General features: G+C 40.4%; 1 protein-coding gene and 1 pseudogene across 1 annotated transcript; one reads left to right on the top strand and one right to left on the bottom strand.

Annotated features, from left to right (window-relative positions):
- Window positions 1–79: 79 nt before the first annotated feature.
- On the bottom strand, window positions 80–13615 carry LOC129361810 (receptor-interacting serine/threonine-protein kinase 2-like). Its single transcript, XM_055032930.1, has 11 exons — window positions 13033–13615; window positions 11632–11785; window positions 10874–11029; window positions 10624–10781; window positions 9293–9342; window positions 9055–9216; window positions 8282–8367; window positions 6854–6961; window positions 6258–6357; window positions 5615–5800; window positions 80–4779 (listed from the first exon to the last, which is right to left on the bottom strand). The coding sequence occupies exons 1-11, from the start codon at window positions 13227–13229 to the stop codon at window positions 4391–4393; spliced, it is 1746 nt and encodes a 581-aa protein (XP_054888905.1). The 5' UTR covers window positions 13230–13615; the 3' UTR covers window positions 80–4390.
- Window positions 13616–15340: 1725 nt separating this feature from the next.
- Window positions 15341–20118, top strand: LOC129361676 (sorting nexin-16-like; annotated as a pseudogene).
- Window positions 20119–21136: the final 1018 nt, after the last annotated feature.

Raw genomic sequence — 21136 nt, 5'->3', positions numbered from 1 at the left:
GCCGTCTTCCTCTTCCACATCTGGTTGTTGAAGAAAATTTGAAAAGAATATTCAAATGAAGCAAACCAGCAGACAGAGATAAAAACAGAATATTTATTTGAATTAAGTCAATGATACCGCGTTTGGAAAACAACGTCTCAGTTGTGGTTGCAGCCACACGTCAACCTAAACATTTCCTGACCGTCGACCACAAATGTGAACCAGTTTGGGTCAGTTTTGAAAAAAAAAACAACAACAAAACAGGCAACCCTGCTCCCTTTTCACAAAAACACACACTTCACAAACACTTACAATAATGCAGTTATCACATACAGTATAAAATATAGAACAACATACACAAGTTATCAAATTTGTCACATTTTATTCCTCGACTTTGCTTGATATGTGCTGGAAGAGCTTTTCCACGTTGTTCACTTTTATTAGAGTCGAGACCACAAGCAGAACATGAGGCACAGTTTTCAAAGACAAGGCAATACATGCCCACCGTATGGAAGCATATGGACGTCTCCTGGTCCTTAATAATGATTCGGGGGTGACATTGCTTTTTAAGAACGGGCCACCTTATAATCTTTTTTTTTTATGCATTGTGATCAAACCTTGGCATCGAAACATTGTGTGTATTTATTCCCAGAAACGTGACCAAGACGATTTTTATTCCGTCATGACTTCATGTGTGGAAGAAAGTTGAAACTTCTCCCAGCAGTAACTGGAATTTAAGCACCTATTGGAGAAAACGAAGGCCACAGTCACGACAGTAAGGCCCGTGATTAAAGTAAAAAATGGCCAAACATCACATCATGTCCGAAAAGTGCAAATTGTTGTTTAACTTTGTAACACGAAGCTGTAAAGTTGTTTTTTTTTTTTAAGTTTTTTTTTTTATAATGGACTGAAAAATTAGATGTCACGGTGGTTTGTCAAAACAAATTCAGCTCTGCAGAAACAGATGGAAACGACCAATCACGTCCCGCACATGAGCGCTTCCAGGTCGCCGCGACGACAACGCTTCAGTGGGGAGGGAGGCTGTAGGAAGACGAGAAGTTTAGCGAGTTTTTCTTTTCATATCTTTCAGTGAGCTGATTAAAAATGAAACATCGTTTGAAGCTTGTGTGTTATTTGCTACCGATAAACCAGGATAAAACAGGAAGTGAACAGATTACAGCGAATTCTGCAGGGAGCACAGACAGACTGCTGCACACAGCAGCAAACACTAACCACACTGACTATAGAAGACTCTTACATCATCAGCATTAAATGTTGTCTTGTTTTACAGCGATTTGTCTCTCTGACACACACAGTGTGACTGAATGAGTTATTATATGATAATAATGAGAAACTGATAGAAACCTGATGGCATGATTGGGATTGTTGTTACTTTTGCACGTTCAATTGTTTCAATGACAGAGCAGATGGATGTTGTTCATGGTTTAATGGATGAGCAAGAGATGATGAAGTGGTCAGTGATGGTTCTAGACTTCAAGCAACAGATTAATAGAAAAAAAAAAGGTTTGGTGACATCATCATCGTCATAATAAATCATGGGAAATGATCCAGTTTTGCTCCTCCCTTTATGCATTTAAAATAAGATGCAGCAGCAGGAACGTTTGGTCAAGAAAAGACTTTTAAATAAATTATATGGCATAAATTCAATCCGATTATTTTTAAAATCCAACCTTTAATTTCTTAACTTTAAGAAAATAATCTACAACAAAGTTACTTTATTGGTTTCCCTAATAATCCCTTTCAAATCAACGCATCTCTTTTAGGCCTCTAAGATCTTCTGGATTGCGATCCAACTTTATTTTTAATATAGAATTCAAATAATAATAATAAAAAAACATTGTTTATCCCAAAGGGAAATTAAATGCTGTAACTTCATCCATGTGCCTTCAAAGTCGTGTTTGCTTCCCATCATGTGCTCAAATTAAAGGTTGGATTTTTCTACTATAATAAGATAGTTTTTTTTGCTGCACCAAAGGTTTACTCATATTCGGAAATTTGTCTAAGAAAATATTTCACCAGCCCTGATATAAAAATAAAGTGTCTATGAAAAGGAATTCCATATTTTAGCGGAAGCACCACAGCTTTCCGTGCAAATGAGAAGTAGATCCTGCAGAACATTTCTGCTGATCGCTACTAATCACTTCCCAATAGAGGGAAATCTGTTGTATTTACAGAGGTTGCTGCTGTTTGGACCTGCTACAGTAGAGGAAACGTTCAGTATTAGTGGGACTTCTTGTACAGTGGAGTTTGGTTTGCTGTTGCTACTTAGAGAGTGAGGAGGACTTTCTTCACACGTGCCTTTTGGAATACTTCATGTGGGAGTTTTTAGAAGGAAATTCATTCTGGAGGAGTTCAGAAAGGTGCAAAGCTACATAATTATAGGAATACTGAGTGAGAGGCAGAAAAAACAACAACAACAAAAAAACAGAAAAAAGAAAGACCGTTGATAATACATATTACTGGACTGGACGTCAAGCCTCTATTGTGCGACACACAAACGCCGTTGCTGAGCACCGAGTCAGGAAAAAGACTAAATCAATCAAAGAATCGGAAAAAGAGCCAAATGTTTTGCTATTAATTGTTAAAACAATGGCAAATAGATAAGAAGATCTAGTTAAGAGGTCGGTAACAGGTTTTAATTGAAAACTTTTTTCTTTTGTTTTTTTGGAGAAAGTGGGAGGGAGGTCAGTCTTGCTAGTTTGACTTTGAAAACCTTAACATGTAGAAGTGATGAGGAATTCGGTGTTTCGGTTCAGTTAACGTCAAAATAAGGCGACAATCTGTCAGCCAATGTCTGACAGACCATCAGTAGAGCAGGAGTTCAAATGAGCCAGTTCTCCTAATCACTTAAACATAAAGCCTGAAAACATAAAGTTCTAACTCACTGAATGTCCTGCTTTTTTGGGGTGGTTTAATGTTTGCACGTTCTTTTGGTGTGCAAATCCTCAAAGTAATCTGTGCTGTCAGATGTTTTTGGCTGGTGGCCTTGGCAACAGGTGTGTGTGAGAAAAGCAGAATACAAGTAGTTTTGAGTTGTTTTTCAGCATCTTTGTTATCATGCACCCCAACCAACTTTGACTAAAACTTCACCAAAGTTGATTAAACCAATTTTTGTAAAATAGCTTTAGCTTCTGGCTACAGCGGCTAATAGGCAGAGTCCAATCCAATAATATAGATCTGTGGTAACGGCTGATCATCTTGGCCCACTTTTAACATCCATCACACACACACACACACACACACACACATCTCTTCTTCTGTATTTTATAATACAAGATCAATATGACTGAAGATGAATCTGAACTTATGATAACGTCTCTACATATTTAGCCTCTGTATTGCAGTCTGAACCCACACAGAGAGACTGAGGGACTAATTCAAACTGGACTGAAGCGTCAACGAACAACCCAGAGAAAGAAATACTTCCTTCAGATACAACTGCTACTTCGATCCAATTAAATAAGAACCAACAAGGAGGTCTGTACACACTCTGAACACACACCAGTTAGACCCAAACTGCATTTGGTACTGCTGTTAATTAAACCCTGTAATTACAGGTCCACCGATCCAATATAATGGTCCCGATATTGAAAAAAATGATAAATCTTGTATTTGTGAAAATATGTCCGATCTATAAAGAGATGTGTTCTGAGTGACATCATGCTTTTTCTTTTTACATTATTTTTAGAATTTCTGATTTCACTTTCTGAACCATTTGAAGAAAGATTTGTTGTTTGACTAAGACAGTCAACTTATTGTTTTTATCAGTTTCAGTTTCTCTACTATTTATTTTATTTTGACTGTTTTACTCATAATTGAACTGACTGAACAAATGAAAGTTGTTTTTACATGTTTGACCAAAGCTTATGAAGCGGTTTGTGTATTTAAGTGAGCCGTACTGATGCAGAGTTATCAAATTAACTCTGCATATTGAATAAAGTTGTAATTCAGTATAATTTTTCAGTTTGAAGACAATTCAGCTGTTTTTCTGCATCAAATCGGCAAATACTAAACCTCAGATATTGGTATCGGTATCAGAAGTGAAAAAAAGTGGATCGGTGCATCTCTACCTTAAAATCTACCTGAATCCTCTCCAATCACACCTATTTTGAATAAATTCACTGATACAGTCTTACAGCCTTTTGGTTACATAAAAACATCTCATTATCAGCATAAATATTGGGTTGGTACCGGTAACCGATCCTGCTAAGCTCTTCTGACCTTTTCCTTATCAGAAAAGGCAGAATAATATCGACCTTGTGTTGGGTCTATCACATGAAGACCAGAGCCAATATGTTGAGAGCAGAGCCACGGAGTGTGAACTGTAGTGTCGTGCCGTCAACCTGAAGAGTTTCCGTTTGCTTTCCCCCGCCTGCTGCTGCTGCTGCTGTTAAAAGTTTCTGTAGTTGCTGTAGGACGTGGAGAAGGACGGCACACCGGGCGCTGCGGCCGAGACGGGCGAGCTGAACTCAGGTGGGTACGGCTTCAGCCCTCCCTGGTTGTTTTCCACCAGCTTGCGCACGACGATCCGGCAGAAGTCCTCGTCGTGCTTGTGGCAGTTGTCGAGCAGCTGGCGGACCTTAGCGGTGCGCGTGGGCTGGTTGACCACCAGTTCGTAATCCTCGCGCATCAGCATGGAGCGGGCGAGCAGCGCGTCCAGGCTCTGGTTCAGACAAGCCTCCGTCATCTGGAGGACGATGTCCTCGCGCCGCGTGGAGATCCAGTCGGCGACGGGGCCCCGGGAGGGAGGGGCCTGGTGCTGGGGGGGAGAGTACTCAGCTGCCACACAGAAGGAGGAAGGGGAACAGATTTTCTAGTGAAATCAGGTGAACTAAATGGTTATTTGACTTATTTTTGCCCTGTTGCTGATCAGACTAGGGCTGCACCGATAAACCAGCCAGGACTTGATTCGGCCGATAATTACAAGGGGAAACAAATCTCATCTACGTCTGCAAAGGTCTGAAAATCCAACCGCCTGAGCAGGTGAGTTACCAACTCTAATTTAAAACTTTTTAAGACAATTATGAACAAAATTTTAGACCTATACGACGACGGAAAAGAGAATTGTATGTTCTGTCTCAAATTCAATCTTCAAAAACAAAGGTTTTGATAAACTGAATCAATTTGATTAATCGCTTTATGAGAACAATATTGATTATGTCATAAAATTTTTACTCAAGGTTTTGCCTGACAAACGATTTCGCAATAAGAATAAGAAATACACAGAATATGCAAGATTAAAGAGATGAATGATAAATTGTAGCAACCTCAATCATTTCCATTTGCATAATTTTTTGTTTCTCTCTTTCTTCCAACAACTGAATGATAAAGTCTTCAGTCTGCCGCTTTGGTCTCAGCTAAACTTTTTTTTGATTATTTTCAAAAAAAGACTTCATAATTCATTTTATTTGTCATTTCTGTTTGTTTTGTTTATTTATTTTAGATATTTAAAATGTTTTCTAGCGCCAGTGTTAAATGTTCATTAGAATTTAAAGTTTATTGATCTTTGAGAACGTGTTCTCGCATTATTATGAGGACAATATTATCGTTTATTGCGATAACTTCAGGGACAATTTATCACCCCCACACACACGCACACACTGACTGTTGATACCTTTCAGGCTGAGGTTCTGCATGGCTGCGTCAGCCTCTGTGGTGGGCATGGCGGGCGTGACGGGAATGTTCAAGTCGTTCATGGGTTTGGCGCTCTGGAAGCCGTTGGGAATGCTGACCTCGCAGGGATCCTTCAGAGACTGCGGATGCTCCAGGTTCGGAGCGATGAAGGAGGAGGGAAGGCTCTCTGCGTCGGCGAAAGCAGAACGAGAGTCAGAACTCGCCTAGAACCCGACCCGCATGTCCACATTCAGCTCAGACAAAAACGTCTTCATGTGATAGACTGACACAAAGAAGTGGGGGACTGTAAAACGGACGGAAAATGATACCTGGTTTATCATTTTTAGAACTAAAGATCTGAAAAGTGTGGCATGCGTTTATATTCAGGTGCGTCTCTACCAGATTTCTGCTGGGCGTCAGATTTCAGACTGCTGTCTTTGCCGTCATGTTGCACGGAGAGAACATGTGAGCAGGTTCAGACTTATGTCTGGACTTTGACTGGGCCATCCTCATAATACATTAATTATTTTCAGATGGTGAAATTTATGCTCTCCTGACCAGAAATGGCATAATATTATAACGTTGTGTCCGGTCTATCACATACAGACCAGAGCCAAAGTTTTCTGTTATCGTGTGATTGTTACGTTTAGAGGAAGCGGGACTGGTGCTGATGAGTGCACCTGGTAGAGACACGTTTTCTTCCTGGGGGGAGTATAAGCCAGAGCAGCAGGCCTGGGAGGCTCCCTGTTCAGATAGAGCAGCAGAAAGAAAAGGGTTTTAATTTACCATAAATCAACTAATTGCATCATAAATTAAAACCAGCTCAATCATTTCCATTTGCATGATTTTTCATTCCTCCCTTCCTACTAAAACCTGGATGATGAAAGTCTTCAGTCTGGTGTTTTGGTCTAAAGAAGCTCCTTTTTTAAAGTTCACTTTGTTTACAGAGACTATACAGTTTAAGCTATTTGTTGTTCCCGTTAGTTTAGTTTATTTTGGATATTGAAAATGTTTTCCAGGTCCAGTGTTTGATGCTTGTTAGAATTTAAAGTTTATTGATCTTTGAGAACGTGTCCCTGCATTGTTATTAAGCTATTACCATTATATTACTTGAAAATGGTCTCAAAACAACAATATCATTGTTTATCGCAATAACGTCTGGGATCCTCCATCAGATCTAGCATCGTTCCTGTTCAGGTTTCCTGTGTTCCATGCGGGTGGAGGACGGATGGATACTAACCAAAGGCCACGGGGTGACGGGCTCCTTCAGGTCGTTCAGAGACCCGGCCTCGTTGCTCTTCTTGCAGGCCGGCGGCTGAGCTGAGCAGCAGCCTGAACTCCAATTCAGCTGTGAGGGAACAGGAAGCACACAGCGACGTGACACACTGCAGACGTCAGTCACTGAACCCACCAGAGTAAAGGAAGAACCGTGCAGACAAAAGAGGAAACCGAAATTAGAAAGCAGACGAGTTTCCTAAACACAGCTCCTCCTTGTTTTAGATCAACATGTTTCAAACCGCCGCACATCGACCCATATCTATGTTTAAGGGTGCGACGACTTCCGCTTCCTCCAGCTGTCCGACCGGACCCGGGCCTCTCACTGGTGTGTTCTCACACACACAGAAACTAGAAAAGGAGAAGGTTGTGTTGAGGGGGGATTTTTTGTTTCTCAGCCTCTGCTGGGCGTCACATTACAGCTCAAACTGTCCCAGATTACACAGTGTGCAACATTCAGCGTCTCTCTGTTCACCTGGGTCAGGAATCAGCATCAGGCGGTGAGATGATGAAGTTCCCCAAATGGAAAAATGGCTAATAATGGCTAATAATGGCTAATAATGGCTAATAATGGCTAATAATGGCTAATAATGTGCGTGTCGTTTACTATGAACAGCGTTACGTGAAGTTTTCATTACCGAAAGTGTCTGAAGTATTTGTTCCCTTTAACTTTTATACAGTTGATCACATTACAACTAAATGAATAAATAACATTTTATATGGATTTTATGTGACACAACAACTTAAATGATGGAATAATGAAATAAGTTTCTACTTCTTCTTTCCTTTCCAGTTTCAGATATCTGACTGAATTCATGATGTCATTCTTTGCTTCTCAATGTGTCTGCTTTATGTTTCTGTTGTTCTTGTTATGAGTTTTTGCTGAAATGGAAGTGCATATTTGGGACAAAGTGCAGGTTTATTCGTCACACCTTGAGCTGTGATCAACTTATTATTGAAACAACCGTCAGCTGATGAAGTGATTAATTGGCTAACCGGTGTATTCAGACTATCAAATGAAACCGTCTCTTTTTAAAACTTTTGTTTCAACTTGATCAAGCAAAAATGGACTGAAACCGTCTGTGATTTGAAGTATTTTGTTGAATAATTAAACCCACTCTCTGAGCATCCCATTTTATTTAAAATATTATATAGAAGTCTTTCTTCTGCTAAATTATATTCCTGCAAATTTCATCATATGTAAAATGAAAGTGATGTTTGCATTTGCACTTCTTTCCAGTAGCTGCATATGAAGAGATGACATGAACACATTACAAAGACCCGCCATTGGTGACATGACAAGCATCACATGAACTTCCACTGCGGTCTCAATACAAACCACCGGGTCTGTCCCTGTGCCATTTAAAAAAACCCATGAAAAGAAGAGACTGACCTTTGACTTCTTGATCTGCAGCACAGCTTCCAGGAAATCAATTTCGTCGTACAGTCTCACCATCGGCTCCAGCTCGATCAAACACGCTGAAAATGAAACGGACGCATCAGTCGGCGCCGTGGAGACTGTTTTCCTTTATTTAGTTCAGATATTTTGAAATGTCTGTGTTAACGTTTGTTAGAAATGAAGGTTTTTGAGAGGACGTACTTGCAGAATTATTCTGTTAGCATTATATTAAATGCTCTCAAAACAATATTATCGCTTATCGCAATAACTTTTGGGACAATTAATCATCCAGCAATATTTCCCACTATAAACCTTGATCAGATGTCATTGCCTTCACTTCCTGATTGACCCGCCACACTCTGACTGAAGGATGTCATGCAGGGAATGACACTTCATGACATCAGTCATAGATGTTCCTAAAGACTCCTTCATGTTCATGACAGGTGCTATGACAGTGTCATGTCAGTCTTATACACACCCTGTCCAATAAAGTGTCACCATAAATTCTTATTCATACATGTGACAGCGTGTAATAGGAAGCTAGCACTTCATTTATGCTTAGTCATGACAAACTTTCACATGACTCCTGCGACTCATCGAGACGCAGAGTCGCATGTCAAAAAAAGAAAAAAAAGAAAAATTGCGATTTTTACAGCTACTTTTCTGTCCGCAAAAATGTGACGACTGCCACACTTATCAGATCAGACTGCATGTGAGATACTATTGGAGAACATGTGGAACATGTGATTCGTTTTGCGCCGTCTTACTGAGGAAGGAGGGCCGTTCGTCGGGGTTGGAGGTCCAGCCGCTGGTCATCAGGCTGATGAGCGTGTCTCTGCCGGGGATGTCGGCGGCCAGGCTGTCCTGGCTGGTGTCGGGTCGCTTCCCGCGCAGCACGCCGAACATGATCTGCATGGGGTTGGTCACCTCTGGGCGCACAAAGACGCAGACACACGTTCAGCTCACTGCCAGGGGGTCACACATATGGTTGCCATGACGACTTACCTTCGTATGGAATCTGCCTGGACAGGACCTCCCACATGATGATGGCGTAGCTGCGGGTGATGGGGGGAGGGAGTCACAGAGAGAAACCGGTTAGGGAAACTGGGAGTCATATCTCTGCTCTCGGCGGTTTTCTGTTCTCCACTCTGGAGCAGGTTTAGGGAAGCGTGACAACTCACTGGCCCGCTTTGTTGCAGCAATCGAATTCTCTTGCTCAAAAGCAGCAGGGAAACCCCCCACAGAGGAAAGTGAACTTTGTTAGTTTTCACAGCAATAATTTCCTCCCTCATAAACTCTGTGGCTGATAGCGTTACCAAATCCTCCCTCGTCACTTCTTTGTTCTTGACCTCACATGATGGCTCGGCTCGGCGTTTCACTCTGACAGGCAGCGGATCAACCTTCCATAGCTACGGCAAAAATCTGAGCAGCAGACGACGCCTGTCGTTCTGATATCTACCGCGCCCTGCAGGAGTTCGTAGTTCTTTATCTGTTTCTGTTTGAGTCACAATCACCTTGTATTGTAAGTTGTTCTTGTGTGTCGGATCAGTATTAGATTATTACACGGGTCAAGAGTCAAAAATATTGCCTGGGCTTTTTCAATGTTTTAGGATCATTTTTATGAGTTGAATTGGTTTTGATCAATCAGGTCAACTTTCTGAACTGTGGAGGATTGGTTTCCTGAGAATCTGATCAGTGAGTGATGAGCAGGAGGAGAGATTCCATCAGGACAGAAAAGAGATTCTCATGTACTTACCTTCATCAGTGTTTATTATTCAATTTACAGAAATCCAAGTTTGTAACATTTAATTCATTAACACCCGGTTAGAAAACTTTTTTTTCTCCTAAAACCTTTTTTCCCGAAGGAAATGATCTGATAATGTCACAAAAATATCATCAATTTAGTCAAAAGATCAGACTTCTCTAAATCAGATTAGTATAAAAACCTGACCTTATTGAGAAGAGCAAGAAAAAAGAAGACTGAGTGTGTTTTAGTTGTTCTTCAACAGTTTTCTGCATTATTTTTCCCTTTGATTTGACGCTCTGCACTACATTAACAGCAGCTACATCTCCAGGTTTCATGTTGCTCTCCTGCAGCAGTGCAGCTACGGCTGCCCAGGACAAGAATCATCTTTTTGCCCTCCAGCAAAATTACTGGATGTAAACAACAACATGTCTGCATAAACTACACATAAGTCAGAAGTTGCAGTAATGTGACGGAATGCACAGGTCAAAATGTGTGAGTAACTTTCCATAACACTATAAATTCCTAACCAGGCTAAGAAAGAATCATCAACCCCACTGAGGCGACCGTAGCTCCAGCTCTGAAGCCTCACCTGTACATGTCATGCTTCACGTCGGCCCGCCGGGTCTTGGATGGGTCGTACTCCTCAGGGGGCATGTAGATCACGGTGCCCTCCATCTCGGTGGGCTTGGACCCGGAGCCTTTACTCACAGACAGCTGCCGCCACTTGGACAGACCAAAGTCTGCGATCTGGAGAGAGGAAGAGCAAAGAGCGGCGAGAGTCTCAGAGCTGACCCGCTGCACAACTCTTCTGCCAGCCGCGTCACGTCTCGGCAGCAAACCTTCACGTGAAATTCTCCGTCCAGCAAAATGTTCTGTGTCTTCAGGTCGTGATGTAACAGAGGCGGGGTCATGTTGTGGAGGAAGTTGACCCCCAAGGCGATCTCGTACAGAGTCCTCAGGCGCAGAGTCCAGGCGAGGACCGGGTACAGCTCCTTCTGTGGATGGAAAAGATTCACTTCAGCTGATGAAATGTGATGCAAGAGCCCAAACACAAAGTGTGAGAGAAGCCAATATGGATTAGCTCATGTGGGAATTTCCCAAGAATCAGTTGAACTCCTGATCTCTGGACTGTTTCAGAGTTTCACCAAAGACTGGAGGTTTCAGTGTTTCACTTTTATTTTCAGTTTCACTCACTGGCAAGCCAAGGCAAAAAAAAAAAAGAAAAAGAAAAAGAAGAAAGACAAGGCTAACTGTATCGAGTTGATCGATACAGAGGTCACAGTTGGAGCAGGAGAACAAAGAGTACGACCAACAGAGTTACAAAAAACAGGAACTGTTCAGCTCACTAGATAAGCTGAACTTCTGCAGGGAGGGACTTTCATGTGGCACGTTGCCATAGTGATAGGAGATGCACAACAGTTCAGAAATGAGAACAGTCACGGCTGGAAACTGTTCTGGTGCCATGTTCACTAAAGAACAGAGCTAATGCGCAGCTTAAACGCATCGCTGCTCCAACGCAGCCGATTCTGACCCTCCGAGTTCTGCTAACGAATCACTCCTTCACCAGTCAGAGCTCACCGGGAGGCCGTGCGGTTACCTCGTGCAGCAGCTGGTCCAGAGAGCCGTTGCTCATGAACTCTGTCACTATGCAGAAGAACTCGGGCTCGTTGCAGATGCCAAAAATCTGGATGATGTGGTTGAACCTGGCTTTGTGGAGCACCTCGGCCTCCTTCAGCAAGCACTTCCTCTCTCTGAAACACAGCCAAAGACTCGGGTGACCTCTGCCCCTCCAGCCAAAACGCTAGGCACACATTCCCAACAATGAGATAAAGAAATGTATGCAGTCAATCGACATTTTTTTTTTTTACTAAGTAGACTGTCTGCAGGGTAAATACCTTTACCCTCTATTAAAGCAAAGGCATTTCTTTACCTTACCTTAGAGCATTCATAACAATTATAATAATAAATAATTAAAAGAATGCTTAAATGATGAGCACTCCATCATCAACACTATGATGAAGCATTTTGGGACAGTTTCCTCCGAATGTGTCAGGACTATAGGGACGCTGAAAAGGAAGCACATACCACAGGTTGTTGTGCAGCCGTTCTTTAAGTGGCTGATCAAGGCAGATTGTGTCAAATAGAAACTTATCTAGAAAAGTTTCCAATGTGCACGAGTCTAATCGGCACCTTGCTGACATGAGTAAACTTGCCCATGTGATCCTAAAAGCTCAGCGTGGGCATCTGCATGTTTTGGCTTGCCCAACTTTAAAGTCACAGTCTGGTGGAAAAACCCTGAAAGCAACAACCACTAATTTCACCATATTTTCTTTAGTAGTCTGATAAAAGTGAAAATATGGAAGAAATTTTGATTCTCAATAATGTTGTAATTCTCCATTTATTCCGGTCAATGCAAACCTGACAGAAACACCACAAAGCATGGTGGTGACAGGGTCATGATGTGGGAGCGCTTTACTTGATTGGTTGTTGGTTATTTTGTCCATCACCTGAATGAGTTCTGATGTAACTTACAGCTCTCTAAGAACTTTGAAAGCAACACTGACAACAACATTGACACTGACAACAACATTGACACTGACAACAACACTGACACTGACAACAACATTGACACTGACAACAACACTGACACTGACAACAACATTGACACTGACAACAACACTGACACTGACAACAACACTGACACTGACAACAACATTGACACTGACAACAACACTGACACTGACAACAACATTGACACTGACAACAACACTGACACTGACAACAACACTGACACTGACAACAACACTGACACTGACAACAACACTGACACTGACAACAACATTGACACTGACAACAACACTGACACTGACAACAACATTGACACTGACAACAACACTGACACTGACAACAACACTGACACTGACAACAACACTGACACTGACAACAACATTGACACTGACAACAACACTGACACTGAAAGCAACATTGACCCGGGTACCTTTCTCCGACCGAGTCGAGCTTCAGGCACTTGATGGCCACCGTGGTTCTCCAGTCGGAGTGCTGCGCCTTGAAGACGGTGCCGAAGCCTCCTCTGCTCAGGTAGTACAAGTCGGTCAGCTTCTGGTAGGGGATCACCGGCAGGGTGCTCGTCAAGGTCCCGATGTTGACGCAGCCCGCGGCCCCGTGCGGCTCCATGACGCTCTCTAATAGGGAGGTGTGTGCGGACTGCACAGGCTCAGCCTCGGACGGACAGCAGAACTGCCTCTTGCGGTAAAACGCAACGAGGAACAGCTATCCCATTTACTCGCCTACCGAAACGTCGCGAATGTTAGTGAGCTAAGCTAACTACAGGCTGAAAGAGAGCAGCCAGCCACGCCGTTCAGCGATTTTTTTTTTTTTTTACCGATTAAGAGAACATCATAACTGAGCACGTAAGCGTTCAATTCTCGGTTCAGTGATGTAGAGCCGCGCTGACCACTCAGCGGAGGGAGAGTTATTGCAGGACGGCAGGAATGACGCCGCTGCGGGAGCTGCGCGAATATTTAAGAGAGACACTTTCTGCGCTGTCAATGACGACTCATTTCCGGGTCTGTGTGGTACGTTCATGTCTGTAGGATTAACGACATTTCCACAGTTACAATAAAACATGTGGACACGTAGTTCATGTTATCGATGGAAGTAAACGCTATAAGTATACGTGAGCCCGTCATTTCTAACAGAACGTGTTTTTTTAAAGACGTTGTTTTAATAAAGACGATATTCGTGAAAGTCACTCAGTTCATCTTATTGTTCCGATTTCACTTGAAGTAAGATATTCGACCATTTGCACAAGCTGATTGTCGGGGGGGTTTCAGATGTGCGGGAATTTCCCTCAATCGGGGTTTTCCTCAAAGGTGTCAGACTGAAGCGGCATTCAGCCATGTGACCACTTATTTACCGTGACTTTAGAGAAAATGTCACCGTTTCATTGGTTTTTCGGGTCTTGAGACACAAAAGAAATGCATTGATAAACAAATGAGTTATTTTAAAATAACTCTCTTCAACAAATAAAAAATTAATAATATGAAATAAACGAGCAAAGTAAAAAATAAAATAGAAAAATATGCATCAACAAATAAAGAGTTTTTCCACCAGCGCCATGTGGCATCAGCCATAATAGGATTAGAAATGCAATGTCATATCAACAACGCCTGTGATTTGAGATCTGATCTGCTTTTGGATATATTGGAGATTGTAAACAGAGGAAAACATTAAAGCTTGTTGAAGTATGACGAAGATGGAGGAAGATGATTTGGATTCTTGGTATAATAGAAGAAAAAAAAAGTTGGACCATCATGCCATTTTGAAACAATATCCTAATTCTAACAGACAAAACTTGATGGTGATGAAAATGGTTATCAGGATCTGACAGGACCTGCTGAGTTGGTTTGTGAGGTTCTGTCTTCAAAATAGACACAGCCTTTGTAAAACTGTTTGAAAGACCAGCAACTAAAACAGAATTTGATACCGATGTGATTAAAAGATAAAGTATTTTATTTTGTGTGAAGGTAACACAAAATTATACCAAAGGACAAATTCACAAGATGCTCAACATTCTTCATTATAATTTTTTCATTATTATTTTTTGTGACACCTTCATTCTCCTAATATTGGAAATTTATTCTGGCAATATTCTAACTTTTATTGTTGTTTTCTTTTTTAATTATATTCTAGTGCAATTATCACTTGCAACACTCTTGTGACGCAACATGTTTCTACTTTATAATATTATCATAATATTGTGACTTTTTTCTCTTGATTCCAGTGTTTTTTATCTTAGCTGATGCTCCATTGTATCCTCGATATGATTTAAACATAAAAAGGCTGGTTTTAGCCTTTTCCTTGTAAATATAACATGGCTGAGTCGTTTCTCTGAAGCGTCCAGTTAATTGATTTGAATTGGCATTTAATAGAAACAGGAAGTCCCTCCTGTCTGGCACACAGTAGCACATGACTGTATGTGCATTCACCCTCTGTGATCGTAAACGCGTGTAACCCACAAGGTCAATAAATTCCTTGCTGCACTATAACTACTGCTTACTCAACATCCAGCCACATAAAGTTGATGAGTCAGCGAGACTATCCCACAGTCCGGACGAGGAATGAAACTGGGATTAAAGCAAATCTGACTTGAAGTGAGTGAACTTAACCAGAATCCGCCAGGATGATGTCCTTGTAGTTATCTCTCATTGTGGCTGTAAATGAACTTGTTTCGTGTGTGTTGGCAGGTGTTCACTAAAAAGAAAAAAAGAAAAAAAAACAGTCGAATGGCTGACCCGTTTGTTCCAGTCCATTTAGCTATCAACTGGTTCACAGTGAACAGCTCCAGTTTGAGCAGAGGGGCTTCTCCGCTCACGGTAGATGAGGCCTGCAGGAGACCCAGAGGAGAGCAGAGTGTCAGGCCAGGGAACACTGAGGAAGAGGAGACACCCATCAGTGCAACTCTGCTGGGCTATGAGATTCTGAAGGAGAGGGAAAAGCTCACGGTAGGAAGTCCGATCCCAGATGAAGAAAATAAATCAAAACAGTAAATATCACAGTAGAAACATGATGAATATCAATAGGTAATCCATCTGATATAATATTCAATATTGTCTTCTTCCTAAAATTTCATTTTTTTCATCAAAAGATGATTTAGGCAGAAAAAGAAGGACTTTTGTCAAGGAATGATCTCGGCTATTGTTCTAGGACGAAGATGAAATTCAATATATAGAATATTCACTAAATTCCCATCCAGAACCGCACAGCATTCTGGGGGACGTAGGCAGAGGAAAGGCTTTAGCTGCTCAACGTCTTACGGACAGCGAGGTGAGATTGGTGGCTTCAACCAAAATCACTCCTTCTTTGGTCACCTAGCAACAAACTAATGAGTCACAGCAGCAGCTTTAGGTTTTATCACCATGACGTATAATCAATCGCTCAAAGCAAAAGAAAAGAAAGAGAAAAAAAAACGAGTGAAAACTGTGGATAAAATACAAAACGTGGTGCCAGTATTTTAGATATATATAAAAAAAGAACTAATCAATAATTATCAATATATAAAATGCTGATATGGTGATACATTTCTCAGCCGTATCGTCCAGCCCTACTCCATCTGTAATGACATTTGCTTGCTCTTTTCATTTTCTGAGTTTTGTCTTCATGGTAATTATTTTGGAGGGTTTATTGCAAAATTTAGTCGCATGACCAACATTTTCACTGGAACTTTCCCAGCCAAAAGTTTTGGAAAAGATTCAGATGCCACCGTTGTCATTTTTTAAAAATGTTAGTATTTTTGATGGAAGATGGGGGGAGGGGAGAGACATCATATTTAGATTAAGGGAAGACTAATCAGATTTTTTTTTTTTAAATTAAATAATTGTTTAGTTTTTGTCAGCTTATTTAAGGATTTGTCCCTCACACAGTAGAAACTATTATTTCTGGGCTTCAGACCACAAGCATTCGGACAAAAACTACAGATATTACTTGAAAACAAAAACCAAAAAAAAAAAAACATCGCAGAAAAGCCCAAAACACACAAATAAAAACCAAAAAACAGAAGTTGATAGCCACAACACTTCCAAAGAATGCTAAAAAGTAATAACCATGTACACTACATGTGTAGAATTAACAGTAATTTAATATGATTTCATTATGTATTATAGAGTTTTAGATTGTTTTAAAGGGAGTAGGAGTGAATAAGTCTGTCTTCTCCCCACTCCTTTTTGAGCTGACTGCATTCTGGTTTATGGCTAAATAAAGTATTATTACATACAACTAGAACTTGACCCAGACAATGTCTTGTTCTTACATTACTGTATATGTTTGTGAATAAGTGAATGCATATGTATTTTCTCTGTTTCTGTTCGACCTACTCGGGGGCATCATAGATATGTTTTTCTTTTTCTAAAGCAATAAACAATAAACCTTTCATGATCACCAGGTAATGTTACTCAGAAGGCAGTGAGTGTATGAAGTGGCTCTTTCCCATTGAGAAGATTCCCAATGCGTACAGCATAAAAACAAGATGTCTTCCAACAATACTTTATTTTGATATTGATCGCTCAATAATTCCATCTGTTTTGTAGGTTTACAAGATTCTGATAAAGAGGCCTGAAGGAGGCAGCTGGCTGGTCTTCAGAAGATACACAGACTTCTGCATACTCAGCAATCAGGTGGGAGTTATTCACACACCGACCGCACAATTGACCTCGTACGAAGGTCACGACCTGACGGGGCGTGAAGCCAGGAGCAACACGAAGGAGGAGGTTGAGTTTCTGTACAGGTTAGGAATCGGTGAAGAGCAGGTGCAGTGCTGTGGAAAACGTTCCCTCACCGATTTCTTCTGTTTACATGAAGTTTTGACAAACACAGTCCGAGGAAACACAACATTCAGTTTGGAACGCATGATTTGATTTGTAGAGAATATCCAAAATTTGTGAAATTTTGATACTCAGTGGCTTTTCTTGATGTTGTTGGTGATTTTCTTCCTGTGTTTGGCTTGACACTCATGGACGCCACTTTTGTCTCTATCTTATTGTCAAATCATAAACAGTTAAACCAGCAGTGATTTAGATGCTCTACTGGGTTTAAACAACACATTAGAGTGTTTTCATTGAGTTTCAAAGCCGTAGAGACAAACAGCTTGCAAACTTTTCCCGACTCAAAATCGCAATGATTTTTTATTTTTTTGCAGACGGGGCAGCATTATGTAAAATCCACTTTTTTAAAACTTCACATCATGTTATAATGCTATTCCCTCACCAAACACATACTAGAGTGTTTTGTTTCATTTATGCATGTTTGAGAAATCCTTTCATCTCCATGGCAACTATACGGCTGTGTAAAACGCCTGGGTGGACTTAGCTCCGCCATGAAGGACGAAGTTCCTCCTCAGAGCTGCAGGTTCCAAGCTTCTGGCCGCACAAAGCAGCCCTCCTCTGCGACTCCTTCAGACTAGCCAGCATCAATTAGCAAACACCCTGTGGAATCACACATCTGCTGAGCTCATTATAGGAGTTGCTTCTCAGTGTAGCTCCGATATGTGATGACTTCCTGAAGACTGCTGCTCTTTCTCTTTTAAAAGAGCAGGAGTGTCATTAAATAGACAGAGACCCAATTTCCAGATGTTAAGTTCAGAAGTCAAATTATAAATTTTTACAACAACCCAAATAACTTTATTGCTATGAAATGATACTACATAACAAGGAAATAAAACAAAAAACATAGTACAGCCCTTGAAAATCTCAATTTTTTTCAGCCGTGTGTTGCCTTCTGAGACCTTTGAGCCAACTTCATGTTGATGGACTGGTTCTGTTTCAGTAATTTCTTGATTTTACGGGTGTGACAGTAATCCTCCATAGTTGTGCCAACAATTCTACTCAGATTTTTTTTTTTTAATTTAATGACAGTTAATTCGTGATATAATAACTACAACTACCTTTTCACGAAGGATAACTTATTTAGGCTACTTTATGAATGAAATCAATGTTAAAAAGTCATATTGACTCTATGATCTAACACCAAATATATATTTTTCTCTTTTTTCCGTGTCCCTGTTGCAGCTCAGAGAGCTGTTCCCCAGTTTCCATCAAACGCTGCCTCCTAAACGACGATTCAAAGACAACTATGATGGAAGTTTTCTAGAGAAGAGGCGTTTGGGACTTTTCTGGAGAGTCTGATGTTGCACAAAGACGTCAGCACGAGGTATGATCCCTTCCTGCAGACGGCGCCCTGAGTCGTCTTTGTTTAACTGCTAAAGACCTCTCTGGCTTCTCAGCGAACCTGTGAGATATTTTCTGTCTGCGGACGACCCATCGAGTCCCTTTTACAGTGCGGAGGAAAGCAGGGTGAGTTTAGTTTTTTCAAACGGGTCGAATAGACTTTCTGATTCAGTTCAAACGCTGTCTGTCTGCCGAGCAGGCATTTTGTGAAACTCTGGAGCAAAAGAATCATCGCCTCCTCAGAGAACTCCTGGAAAAACAGAGAGAAGTTGACTCGTTAACCAAGTCTTTAGAGGATAAAGAGAACTACATCAACCTGCTGTGGAGGAAAGGCAGGTAAAATTAGTCGCCTTCCAAACTTTGAGAAAATCTGAAAAATCTCACATTTGATGGAAAAGATTCCTCTCAAACGTCTTTACCTTTTGTCATTTATCTCAAGGGCTTTGAATGTTCCAGATTCGGAATTCCATCTACACAAAAACGACGACACAAATGTGAACGAACAGATGCAAAATCTGGGAATTCTCGGAATGACAAAGGAACCAGGGGAGAATTAAATCAAGACACAAACTGGAAGCTTTTTATCCTGAATCAGCAGTAAAGAAAAAAAAAAGAATGTTTTGAAATAGTCTCTTTTTTTTGTACGTGTTCTTGATGTGCTGAAGCTTAAATGTTAATTTTTTTTTCATTTTCTGTGCAGCAGTAATCTGTGATTTACCTGGGATTTTTTAAAAGTGGGGTTCTGTGCAAAGAATGTGAACAGTAAATATATTACTTGCAGTTGGTCAAGTCTTCAAAGATGAAAACTTTACAGTTTTTATCACCCTTACAGATTTTAAAAAGACTTGGATTTCAGAGTGGAGGCCATGAAAAAAGACTTTTCTGTAGATTTCCCTCAGAAACGCACAGTTCCAAAAGAACATAACAGAACACAGCAGTAAAACAAAAAAAGCTTTTCCAATTATTCTAACCAATTCAAATATGCTTTAATGTAATTCAGTTTTAAAAATGGGCTTTATTTATCTCAAACTGAAGCCAAATGCTGTTATAAAATATTTTCAAGAGTTGTTATGAATAGTAATGCTGTGGGAAGGATGGATTTCCAGTAGCAGTCAGTCTTGCTACTGGACTGAAGCCTCTGACTGAAGAATGCCTCATGACTGTCGTGACCTGCTAACAGCTGGAGGTCAACTCCAGGTCCAGGAATTTTTGTCCAAACGTGTCGGACCTCGATCACATGAAGATGAACTAAAAGGTCTTCAGAAGGAACAAATCAGAATCATCGTAACAGAGCTGCTCCATGTTGCAATTCAACAATTTAGCAATTTTGTATAGGTTGTGTTTAATAAATGTTACTTTTGGAATTCGATTATGCCACTAGGAGTGAGTTTGTTGCATGCGCATCAGTAGGAGAGGAAGTAAAGATGTTTGTTAACTGACTGTAATCATTTTATATCCTCTAACGGTTTCAGTGTAAATTGTTTTAAAGACTGAAGATGAGCGTCATCGTCCATCAACACAGGTGACATGTAGGAAATGACCACAAGGTGGTGCTGTGAATCCAAGAGTGAAGCTTCTAAACCGAGAGACATGATTCTTAAAAGCCCAAGCAGGATAATAAACAGAAGTGTTTTTGGGGGGTTTTACACTTCAGAAACAATAAAAAATTAGCACATTTATGTCTGAAAGGAGAGCTGATTCATTCTAGTCCTGTTGTATGGTTGAATGGCCTTTTCATGCCTCTTCACTCGAAAAATATCCAAATACAAAATAAGCCTCTGAAAAGGCTTTTAGCTGCTATTCATGGCAATAAAAACAGCTGCAAAAAAAAGGACTCATGTGTGGGAGTCTAAAATAACAGGAGAAAAGCTAAAATCAAGAACTCAGAACATGTTCACTGATGTGGATTATCTTTTGAAAATAACCTTTAACCAAATGTTAAAGCTGCTCTTCATTAAGCCCACATTTTTGCATAGTAATATACACATATTTATTAGTTTGATGTCATCTTAGATATTATCTTTTTATTAGTAAACAGAAAATCATCATAATTTACAAAAATAAAAATTTGTAAATATCTTTTTGATAGATAGATAGATAGATAGATAGATAGATAGATAGATAGATAGATAGATAGATAGATAGATAGATAGATAGATAGATAGATAGATAGATAGATAGATAGATAGATAGATAGATAGATAGATAGATAGATAGATAGATAGATAGATGGATGGATAGATAGATGGATAGATAGATAGATAGATAGATAGATAGATAGATAGATAGATAGATAGATAGATAGATAGATAGATAGATAGATAGATAGATAGATAGATAGATAGATAGATAGATAGATAG

The sequence above is a fragment of the Poeciliopsis prolifica genome, unplaced genomic scaffold (assembly GCF_027474105.1).
Source record: "Poeciliopsis prolifica strain line A6 unplaced genomic scaffold, Auburn_PproV2 SCAFFOLD008, whole genome shotgun sequence".
NCBI lineage: Eukaryota > Metazoa > Chordata > Actinopteri > Cyprinodontiformes > Poeciliidae > Poeciliopsis > Poeciliopsis prolifica.
This window is presented reverse-complemented; position numbering and strand designations above follow the sequence as displayed.

Coding starts and splice junctions, on each gene's coding strand:
- LOC129361810 (XM_055032930.1), bottom strand. CDS start 13,229: ATGGAGCCGCACGGGGCCGCGGGCTGCGTCAACATCGGGACCTTGACG. Junction 9,343..10,623: donor GTGAAGCATGACATGTACAG/GTGAGGCTTCAG, acceptor CATCACCCGCAG/CTACGCCATCATCATGTGGG. Junction 6,358..6,853: donor CCGTCACCCCGTGGCCTTTG/GTTAGTATCCAT, acceptor CTATCTGAACAG/GGAGCCTCCCAGGCCTGCTG.